Below are 11,751 nucleotides of genomic sequence, written 5' to 3'. Positions count from 1 at the left end.
GTGGCTCCATCAACGTTCCAAAATTCATATGCATTAACACACGTCTTACTGGTGTCTTATTCAACTTATTCAAATAGAAACAGGATAAATTAGTTGTCTCTTAACATAACAAAAGTTTAACAGCAGTACAACTTTATCCTTACACCCTACAACATGTCGTCCTAAAGATTTAACACAATAGACTGCACGGTTCTATATTCGGCTGGGATTGACGACAACACAGGCTCGCTGTTGCTTACCCATTTTCCAAACCGAAACCCTCCAAGTTGCAACAGATCCTGCAACTCGCCAGCCAATTTGATTGCCTTATCTTCAGTTTCGACGGATTTCAAACAATCGTCCACATAGAAGTTTCGTTTCACGGTTGCGACCGCTTCGGGACTAAAATTATCTTTATTATCTTCAGCCGTTTTTTGTAAACAGAACCCAGCACAACAAGGAGACGAGGCTGCGCCAAATATATGTACCAGCATTTGGTAGTCTTCAGGTTCACACGACAAATCGCCTTCAGGTCACCAAACGAATCTCAGCACGGATGTATCGACTTGGTCCACTCTAATCGAAATAAGACATAGCGATGCTAGTGTTGCTTTTCCATTAAAGTGTTCAACTATACAGGTAGATAATTAGATAATAAAATCGCCAGTAAACAAAATTTAGAACGCGGGTTACTCGGCCACCTTACGAGGTAGTGGCATATTTTTTTTACATATTGTAGTTTTTAAACTGACCTTTCCAACGATATCAAAATTATGCGTATAAGTTGTCAAACCAAGATCAGTGGTCTGGAGCAGAGCATTCTACGCGCATAACCTTTTCAAAAGATATTAAAATATATGAGACATTCGATGAGGAACGTGCAGAAATATAAATTTATATTTGTGAAACATGAATCCATTTTTCCTTGGTAACTTTCCTAATCATCATGTTCCCCACTTTCAATTTACAACCAAACGAAAAATCAAGCTTTTCAAAATATTAAACTTGTCTAAAAACATAGGCTGCAAACAAGCCGAATACAGTTAAAAGCATACACCATTATAAACAAGGTTTAAAGATGCTCCGGCACATACTTTCGTCGATAAAAAATTTGGCACAAACTTGGGTCCCAGCTGTTCTTTTGGACAAATAATCGTATACCATCCTGCTGTCGAATGAAATCAAACTTTAGCCCATTCAGTCTGAAGTGTTATGCTAAATTTAACGACAACTACAAAAATTATAAGCTAAAATATGTTCATGCTACAAAATTATGTTTACATCAAAAGTTTTTGTGGTTGTTTACCACAAGCAAATGTAATCAGTTGTTTGCGCAACATTGTTTTTTACATTTCCGACAGCAATGCTCGGAAAAACGTTTCGCCTTATGAAGTACAACCGACTAAAATAGGCTATTTTCATTTGCAGCTTTAATTTAAAAATTACGTTGTATGGCGCGTATGCCTTATATAGGCGTATAAGAACAGAGGGCGCCCGGGTTAGGTTAGTTGTCGACTAATTTAGCATAGCACCCCTGACTGAATGGGTTAAAGTTTGATTTCATTCGATAGTAGGGTGGTATAAGATTGTATTTCCGAAAGAACAGCTCGTATGCATATATAGGCGTATGGGCTCAAGTTTTATCGGCGATGCATATATAGGCGTATAAGAACGGCGGGCGGGATTACGTTAGTTATCGCTCGACTTTCTGTAGTACGCCAACCATTCGATTTAAGTTTGATAGCAGGATGGTATTAGAGTGTTTATTACAAAAATCGGAGGCCGCCGGAGTTTGTGCAAGGTTTTATCGGTGTATGGCGCGTATGCAAATGGCTTGAGGGCTTATAAAAGCGATGGGCGGGATGAATGTAGCAAATTGTCCCCGTATGAATGAGTTAAAAGTTTCATTCGAAAGTAAGGTGGCACAAGATTGATTTTCCAAAAGAACACAGCCTGGGCCCCAAATTTCATCGACGAGAGTATATGTCGGACCACCTCTAAACCGTGTTTATAATGGTGTATGCTTTTACCTGTATTCGGCTGGCTTGCAGCAAGCAGCCTATGTTTTTAGACAAGTTTAATATTTTTGGAAAGCTTGATTTACGTGCTTTCGTTTGGTTGTAAGTGGGGAATTTAACGATAAAAAAAATTATCCGATCATGTTTTCGCAACCTATTTCATAATACGCATATCATATTCGAATCTAAATATTTTCTATCGTTGGAAAGGTCAGCCTATGGTCCATAATGTAAGAAAATCACGCCGATACCTCGTAAGTTGGCCGAGTAACCCGCGTTCAAAATTTTGTTAACCGGAGATTTTTTTTGTATCTAGCTTCCCTCTGGTTGTATATGAGATGAAATAATCTACCAATATGATATGTCAACGTATCATGTGAAGCCAAAATAAAATCAAGTGGATTCAAGCAGTTGGGATGTGACAATTGACTTGTTGCCAGCCCTGGCCAAAGCATTTACCAACATACACAGGAATCAACAATTGGATAATACAGCCTAATATGACAAGTGTCAACAAACAAACAATCTGTGTTCTCGTCAATACCACAAAAGCATTTTTTCCTGGGGCAAAAATCTAAATAACCCGACATGGTTTAATATAACAATGCAGAAAATGAACACCAGATTTTGGTTAATTTTGTGATGGTCTGCAAGTAATCAACATATCCGTTTTTTATAAGAACTCAATTCAACAACCATGGGAGACTTTTTGTTTTCGCCTCCAACGTGTCTCTTTCGGGTCAAAACCTTTTTCTTTTGACCCATAAACAGCCCACAAAGGAGTTGGTTCACTGTAGTCTAATGCTTGAAATGTTTTTCCAGTTGCTTGGTATTGCTGGAAGAGCTCATGAAATCGGCCATAATTTATCCAGGTTCTCCAGCAATCGTTTCCATCTTTAAACTTTATAACAACTTTATGTTACATGTGGCTAAATCCCCAGATAAGTTGCCCTTTGCACCCACAATAATGAATTAAACAAAGTGGTTTTGTCTTGAAACAAGTCTTCTTTATTTATAATGCAGAATTAAACAGGACATATACAGTATCTGCTTAAGTTAATGAGAAATAACCTACTTTTTTGTTTGCCAGTAACACACAATTGGAGTGCTCATGTTCAGATGCAATTTCATAATCTGGCAACAAGTTAGCTAACAATTCCACAAAGTATATCACTTCTTCATGCCATGGAACATTTTTTAGTGTCAGACCATCCCCACTGGAGGAGTTGCCACAAAAGGTTACACCTAAAACATGCGCTAATGTATTGAAATGACCAACATTTACACAACAACATATACCTTTCACTTCTATGAAATCAGGAGTTCCAAGCGTAACTAGTTTCGCATAAGCTTCAATCTCATCATTATTCCAACACTTGACAATTGTCAATCTATATATTGTGCGTTGGCCCTTAACAATAAACTTATCCATTTGATTTGTTTCATGTTTGACGTAAACATATTCTCCAAATATACCTTAGAAGAAAGTGATTTAAGACTTTCAATAAACCTTGGCCAGTAATCACTGAACAATGGCCTGTCAATCTTCTTTAAACTTTCTGGAGTTGCAGCATCCACACTTACATAAAGTTGTGTAACTGGTATCAAGCTTTTAATAGCATCAGGAAATTGAGCATTGGTTACTAGGAACGATGAGATTCCCTAAAAATATTGTTTGTCAAAAATAAAATAAATAAAAGAACACCCACATACATAAATTTGTTGAAGACCGCATATCAGTAATTCTATAAAAAAAAGTTTTGCTTGCGGGGAATGCCCACCTTGTAGTCCTCTGTTGCAAAGAAAGTCATTTAGGTAACAAAGCAACCGGTGATGCAGTAAGGTCAATTTTAGGGTTGAATGAGCAGGGACGCATGTGCTGTTGCCAGGGCGATTCAGCTGTTTAGTGCAGTTTTGGTGTATTTTTTATCCTTTTCAGTCAGCTAGTTATTTGGTGCCGGGTGTTGTCAAAAAGTTAGTTGAAAAATCATTAAAATATTCAAAGGGATGTAGCTAAAAATTTCATCACAGAAGTGTATCTTTATTTGTCATTTTATGTTAGGCCCGCCACTTGTTTACGCATTCAGGTCCAAATTAATTGCAGGATAGTTGCTTAAAGCACCCCCCAGTTGTGCATTGTGCCCCCTGATCGGACATTATTTGGCCAAAAAGGCTGCAAAAAATGTAAGTTGGTTTTGCGAAAAAATGAATCACAAAAACCTTAACCATTTTGCAATTCAATGTTGGCCCCAACCCTTTTCTATGCGATGGCTAAAAAAATTCTCATAGGAAAGTTGCTTTGGCAACCCTGGGATGTTTCTGCTATCTTATAGGACATAAGATCCTCCTGGAGGCTTCGTATACCCTTGCTGTGTTGTGTCCAATGCAGCTGCAATCGTTATGTTTCCTTTGATTAGTACTGGTGGACCTTCATGGGTCATAAGCCACAAGAATTGTTTTCGGCAAAATAGTGTATTAATGCAGATAACCTTTAAAACTTTTTTGATTTTTGGGATTTATTACGGATATGGGGCCTTAAAGGGAAATTTGTCATTTTAAACTATAAAATGTGTCTTAAATTTATAAGTTAAGTAACAATCTGGGTTGTCCTTTTGCTGTGAGTTAATAATAAATTCTTTAATCTGAAGGTTTAGAGGTAATTTGCGATGAATTGATGCCGCCCACAAAAACACAGCACTTTTACTTTTGTTTTGCACCAAAACTGTTGTTGTAACACTTAGGAAACTGCAAGTGTAATACAAATAGTTGTGTCTTTACATTCACAAATAATGCCTGTTTGCCAACAATTCAGCATCTTTGCAATGGCAATTTTCAGCAGTGTGTTAATCAGGTCAACATTAACAAAAGGTAATTTTGTTTAAAAAGCAAGCACAACATATGCACATTTGACCTCAGCACTTTAATTTCAAAAGTAAGTTTTACCAAAATTGCAAATACCAAAAACTAATAACCTAATTTGTACATGCCTTTTCATGAAGTAACTCGACTAGTTTGTTAATTTCTGGATAGAGTATGGGTTCACCAACAAGGGATAAAGCACAATGTTTAATCGAAAATCCTTCACCAAACCTTTCAGGTTTTACTCCTGGCACACCTAGAAATAAACATTAGAGTTCAAGTAGAGGTGTGTTAATTGGATACAGACAGAATCCTTAACATGCCATTCATTGAAAATCTATCAGTTTTAGGATTTGGTAATGCCCTTAATGCATAAACAACTTCTGCTAGTCACGAGCTTAAACAATTGCTAAAAGCAAAATACATCATAGTGTGATATTTTTCTGTGCAGTAATGTAACAAAAAACTATATGTCAACTTCTGTTTATACTGGTTGAGTTATGCAAACCTTACCTTTAAACTGTTTAATCAAGCCATAATGACTGGATATTGCTTCATCTACAATAAATGTTGGTGAATCCTGCTTCCATTTCCATTCTGTGCCAACTGGATTTGAGTGATGCCGCCAACAAAACACACACTTATTTGCACAAGCCAAACTAGGTGTAGCTTCCATACATCTAAAATTTTTTATTTGGATTATAGAACTTATATTATGTTAATTTAACTAATTTTTATGTATACATGGAAACAACCAAGTTTAATTTAAACAACATACATGTTATTGGCAACACACACAAGCATCAGATTATAAGCCAGTTTCAACATTACTACATTCCCGTATTGATTATTGAAATCAGACCTATTCGGAACAAAGTAGAACACTAAGTTATGCTTTATTTAGACATAAACAATAAGCAAATAAAATGTATTTTGGGCAAAAAGCAACTACATAGATAAACAGTATACAACAGAAACAAAATGGCACGTAGAATCATAAAGGATAAAACCAGCATAATGTCAACAAGTAAATTTCCATTGACCTACTTACAAACCAATAAGCTTGAGTCTACCAACAATGGGACAAGCTAAAATTTTGTCAGTGATATATATATATATTTTACCAAGGTTTAAAAAATTACTTTGAGAATGAACACATGGTTAATTGGGTTGTTGCAAAAACTCAACATACAATTTTTATTGTTTAATGTTTTGCTTTTATATTTTAATGTTGCTATTGCTGCCCTGCCAGATCTGATATTTATGAAAAGTTATTTCAAACAAAGGCAATTTTTCACTTGTTATCAAGTGACACAGATTTCATGACATTATATAACTGGAATCAATGGGTATTTTACATTTTGAAAGTCAGGTATTTTGAAGTCGGGTAACCCAAAAGGCTTGTAAATAAATGTGACTTAACTATTACTGCATCACTAACCTATGACTTTCTATTCCATAAAAAGTATGTTTGTAACAACCACCTCTTCCTCGAAGCATTGACTTAGTCCATCTACAAAGCTTGACACCAGAATGACTTCCTACTAGGCGATATCCTTTGAGAAGTAGTTACATCAATTTTTTATGTATTCTTTGCAATTATTTTTTTACGTTTTAACACTTGCTGTTTTAAGTCCTAAGCTAATGTAATTGGTGAAGTCAAGTATAACTACACAGATACAAACTGCATGACAGACGTATATTGAGTGCCATGCAGGCAAAAAATATAAATAAAAGTTAAAAATGAAGACAAATGTAGACTCTTTGACCATTGTGGGTGTTTTTTTCTTATTTGCCAAAACTACAGTAAAAATGTTGTACAGGTTATTTCTACTTTCAAAAAGGTAATTTTAGTTAATGCTGCTGGTACAGAAAACAATGTGCTCTATGTGAAACCTTTAATGTGTGCTATGAGGGGTAATATTGATAAATGTCAGTACATAATGTTATTGGGTATGAAGTGTGTAATGTTATTTAATAAATATTTAAATCTCTATCCAAATAGGACATAGAACAGAAGTTAGTCCTGTTTTAAATTTAATACCTTAGCAAAGCAACTACTCGACACAAAGATCTTTTATTAGAACTATTTGTGGACACATTGCCAATTTAGCACATAGTTATGGTGTTATGGCTATGTACCTTGTTTTGTTAGGTTTTTACGAAGTTCAGGAGTAATCATTTCCTTTAATTTCTTCTTTTTCTGATTACTTTTCACAGCAGTTTGGTTCCTGCAAATGTATTTATTTAATACTAAAAATTACTGTTTGATGTTTATTTGCACTGCACATGTTCGACATTTATGTTTTCAAAATATTAATTTTCTTTAGAGCAACTAAGACAAAAAGGAGTGCATTTATTCAATTCAAAAAGCACTGAAAGTTGAAAAACAAGATTTAATATATAAATATCCTGTGAACAAACTTTTGTTCAATATCTTGCATGTACTGATGGACTGCATTGCCAACATCTTCAACATCTATGAGGCCATCAGAATTACCCTCTTCTTCAGTCCCACTGCTTTCACTTTCACTTAAGTCATAATTCTCCTGAACAAGTTTACATCAATGTTTACAATTACTTAATTGCATCTACAATAACTAAATTCAAAGGACCTTGATATGTTTGTCTTTTGGGATATTCAAGCCATTCATGTCAAGTAGATAGGAAATAACATCACTGATAGTTCCCAGCCATGTACTAAAGAGATACATACAAAAAGTTGAACGACAAGTTGTTACCGGTATAATTTGTTACGCAACTAAAAATCCTGTTGTTGGCTTCCATTGATACTATCATTTGTGTTTTGGTTGCCTTCAGAGAATGGAAATATTCTCGTGGCACTGAGTTTATGTAGCCACTTGTCTATGTTTTTTCCCACCTATGGATTTAGAAACAATACTTGCATAAGCAAAAATTTACACCTTTGTACATAATACTTTTTATATTACTTTTGCAATCTTATTTATTACAAATTACTTGCAAGAAATAGTAAAATACCTTTGTGCTGACAAGGGCTTTCATTAGACTGTACATAGTATACATGTTATAAAATAGCTAGACAAAAATATATGACAGTAATTACCAACCTCATTGTAATGAATTTTGTATGATGAGTCACCCAGGCCAAACACAGCATACTTCAATCCTCTCAACATGCTCTTCTGTATTCTAAAATCATTTGAGGACTCCCTCAACCATTTGTAAAACCATTTTGAGTTGCCTGGTACAGATCCATCAACATAGGTGGATATAATGAAAAGGTTGATACCACCAGACATCTAAAACAACAAAAAAGTGATAAGGACACAGTAATACAGACTTGTCTTTAAAACCATGTAAAATGTATAGCTTACAGTTAATGACTCTTTAAATACAAGTACAAAATAAAGAGCCATGATATTCATGCTAAACCAGCTGTACTGATGAGACCTTACAGGTCAAAACAGTGTACACTACTCCGTGTTTTAATTAAGTTTGAAAAATTAATTTAAGTTACCGATTAAGACTTTAATAACGATCACAGTAATCCTTAGTTAATCCAGATTTTATTGCTTGATAAAATTAATCAGATTACATGAAGTTCAGGACTTTAGGACACATATTGGTATTTCTATGAAAATAAGTTTCGGTGGTGGAAAATGCCCACCAGACCTCTGTCACAATGGAAAGGTCATGTCACAGAGCAAACCAGTGATGCATAGATTTTTCGGTTGAATGAGCGCACATGCGTGTGTCATGGCAAAGAAGAAGCACCCCCCTACAGTTCTTTATACACCCCTGTTGGTCATAAGATTTTCCAGGAGGCTCAACAATTCCTTGTTCTTTGAAGAATATTACGTCCCTATGTAAGTCACAAGACCCATCACGAGCATTGAGAAACAAGCAGAACAGTTGCCAAATGCATTACAGCAGAGGGCCTTGAAAACTGGATTTCTCCAATTTAATAATTTACAAACCATGGGTTATGACTGAAATATAATTGTGGGGTTGCAAAACAAATTGGCTCTGGTAGGGTCTGGTGTATTTCGTAATTTTTTAAAAATGTGTTTACATATAGAAAGCCAAGTTCTAGGTAATTGTCAAGACATCCCTGCAACTTTAAGGTTAAAAAAACAGTTAACTGTGACATCATTCGTGTACTGATAACAGTGTTAGACACCACAGGTGTTACTGAAGCATGTTAGTTGTGGAGAGTTATCTGTAAAATTTGGCATTTGGATATATAACAGAATATGCAATGGTGAATTTATTGTAGCACTAAATGCATTGAAGACAAACAAAAATGTTCAAATCCATAGAATGTAACATTTGAATTGTTTGACTCAAGAAAAACCGCACACACAAATGGGCAATGACGAATATTGGGCCACGGCATGCAAAACAGTTTTTATTTGTATGTTTTTGGGGTAAAAAAGCAACAAAAAATCAAATTGGATTTTCCAGAAAAAATTTATCATTTAAGTATATATCCTATATATTATGGTTTTATGTGCAAGGCCCATATCTACTCTACACAATGGCATCAAAGTTAGTTGCTGAATAATTGCCTGAACAGACCTCCATACCCTAGGGATATTTATGCTCCCCTGTAGGTTACAAGATCTCCCAAGAGGTTCTACAAAACCTTGCTGTATACTGCCTCATCCAGGTGCAATGCATATTTTTGACTTTAAACAACATTAAGTCCTCTTTGCTCATCGTATGATTATTATGACCCAGGGCCTGACGGCACCATGGGCGCCTAGTCTGGAGGGGGCTGCGCCCCACCAGTTTTTTAAAAAAAATATTAAGTATGCTATTGTGCTATTATGCGCGTCTGTCTGCACTATATAACTCATCTCATTCATAACGTTTGAAGATTTATATGTTTTATACTTATAATTTGACTAAACCCACCATCAGACTTTCAGACACGCAACAATCAAACCATGTGTTTCCATTATTTTTGTCTGTGCCTTGCAAAAAAGCGTTTTAAGACAATGTGAGTCACCAACAGAAAACAGTGGAACCAGATAGGAAAATGGATGGTTGGAATCACAACATTCACAAAATACATCTTGCTCTTTCTCTGAACTAGATTCCATTAATTATGTTTGGTTGAAAATAATTAGATTGCTCAAAAAGTGAAGCGCTTATTCACAAAAAAACAGCTACTAGTCAGTTTCATCCCACCCTTTTGGCTAATACGACTTATGCACTGAAATTCAGAGACAGTTTTGTGATACTTAGTGACGTCAAAGTAACAAATTATGATGTCACAACAGAGCCGCCCCCCCCTGGAAAAATTAAAACTAGGCGCCTATGGACGGCACTATTCGTTGAGCATGTTTCCACCTTGTTTTCTTCGTAAGGTTGCACCTAGTTTGGTGCCCAACGGATGACGGTGATTGTATAGTCACCACAAAGTGGAAGTCGTTGCTTGGCCATTTAGTCAGCAAAGTCGTTTGTGATAGTCACACCAGCTGCGCTTATGAGTCCTTATAGGTCGAAACAGTGGCCATCTGTATGCAGCTTACACAATATTAAGTCCATTTATAAGTCACAAGACCCAGTAACGGTTATTGGTCGTATGTCTCTGATGTAAAAAGAATTAAATATAAAGTTTTCTAACTTACAGCTTCCTCATAGTTGTCTTCAAAGTTAAATTCATCACAAGACCATATCCTACATGAAACTTTCATGTGTGACAATGCATCTGCCAGTTGAAAGGCATATTTCTTTGAAGTTCCGGTTTGAGTGCCATAGAATATTTGTACCTTTTTCGATTTTGAAATCTTTAGTAAAGTAATATGTTAGCATGTATAGAATAACACAGTATATTTCAAGCATACTTGCCTTATGTCGTTTCACTTTAAAATTTATTAATATAGTTGTCAGGATAACTACTCCGACAGCAGCAATTAACAAATCCACAATCATCAGATTCTAAACCCTAAATCTATTGGTAATCACAAACAATATATAATTGTGACAACCTTAAAAAACTGTTTTCTATGGCTGCTACTTTTATTTTGAAAAGGTAGTGCTTACTAGTTTTAAGAACGCATCATATTGGGTTAACAATTATAAACAGTAGCCTAATGTGTTACATTTTACAAATATACAGTGTTGGCCAGAATATCATATTCCAAATATGCAGTGACCAGACTGGAAAAAATGTCGTGCTCTTTTGCGAAAATTCGCCGATAATGCGCGCAATATTAATTAGCTAATGCATTAACATAGAAAAAAACGTTGCGATCGTCCGCGCAATTAATGATCGCCGAAGCGAAATCCTCCGCGCAAAAATCAAACTTTCCAATCTGGTGCAGTGATGTGTGCGATTCAACAATTGACATGCATGTTAATATCGGATTTTGAAAAACATATTGTTTTAAGCTGCAAAAAACTTGGGGAGTTAATTACATTGACCTAGAGAATCATAGCAGAAGCAGAGCTGAGCAAACGTTTCGAACACTGCACTGAAGATTCATTCATCAGTGATGAATGAATGATGATAAGCAGAGCAGTGTTGAAAACGTTTGGTCTATACTATGATTAGGATATTAGCTCTAGATTTTCTATTCAATGTTGTTTTAAAATTGTTACATTACTCTTGACATTATTAAACCAACCACTAACTATCAGAATAACAACACGTGGTTTTCGTACAACATAGAAAACAAACAAGCTAGCCCTAGACGTCCAAGATCAGTTGCTTGGTCAAAATCGGTTGCCTAAACACATGACTGTCGCGGCAATCAGGGAGGGTAGATAATTTCATCCAAGGAGAGGTTAATTGAAATTAAAATGATTTACCCGTAGCTTTGTTAAATAATGTAGTATTTTGCCTATACCTTGCACCGTGTCCACGATAGGTAACTTTGTTAAACGTTGGAGAGTAGTTACGCTA

General features: G+C 35.6%; 1 protein-coding gene across 1 annotated transcript; it reads right to left on the bottom strand.

Moving 5' to 3' along the window:
- Window positions 1-2,526: 2,526 nt before the first annotated feature.
- Window positions 2,527-10,799, bottom strand: LOC145910529 (S-adenosyl-L-methionine-dependent tRNA 4-demethylwyosine synthase TYW1-like). Its single transcript, XM_082997681.1, has 14 exons — window positions 10,695-10,799; window positions 10,475-10,633; window positions 7,946-8,137; window positions 7,619-7,737; window positions 7,472-7,556; window positions 7,281-7,405; window positions 6,999-7,087; window positions 6,298-6,412; window positions 5,370-5,536; window positions 4,985-5,112; window positions 3,474-3,659; window positions 3,297-3,408; window positions 3,073-3,242; window positions 2,527-2,898 (listed from the first exon to the last, which is right to left on the bottom strand). The coding sequence occupies exons 1-14, from the start codon at window positions 10,776-10,778 to the stop codon at window positions 2,686-2,688; spliced, it is 1,944 nt and encodes a 647-aa protein (XP_082853807.1). The 5' UTR covers window positions 10,779-10,799; the 3' UTR covers window positions 2,527-2,685.
- Window positions 10,800-11,751: the final 952 nt, after the last annotated feature.

The sequence above is a fragment of the Ascidia mentula genome, chromosome 8 (assembly GCF_947561715.1).
Source record: "Ascidia mentula chromosome 8, kaAscMent1.1, whole genome shotgun sequence".
In the NCBI taxonomy this organism is placed as follows: Eukaryota; Metazoa; Chordata; class Ascidiacea; order Phlebobranchia; family Ascidiidae; genus Ascidia; species Ascidia mentula.
Note: the sequence above shows the minus strand (reverse complement) of the source record. Positions and strands in the feature narration are given on the sequence as shown.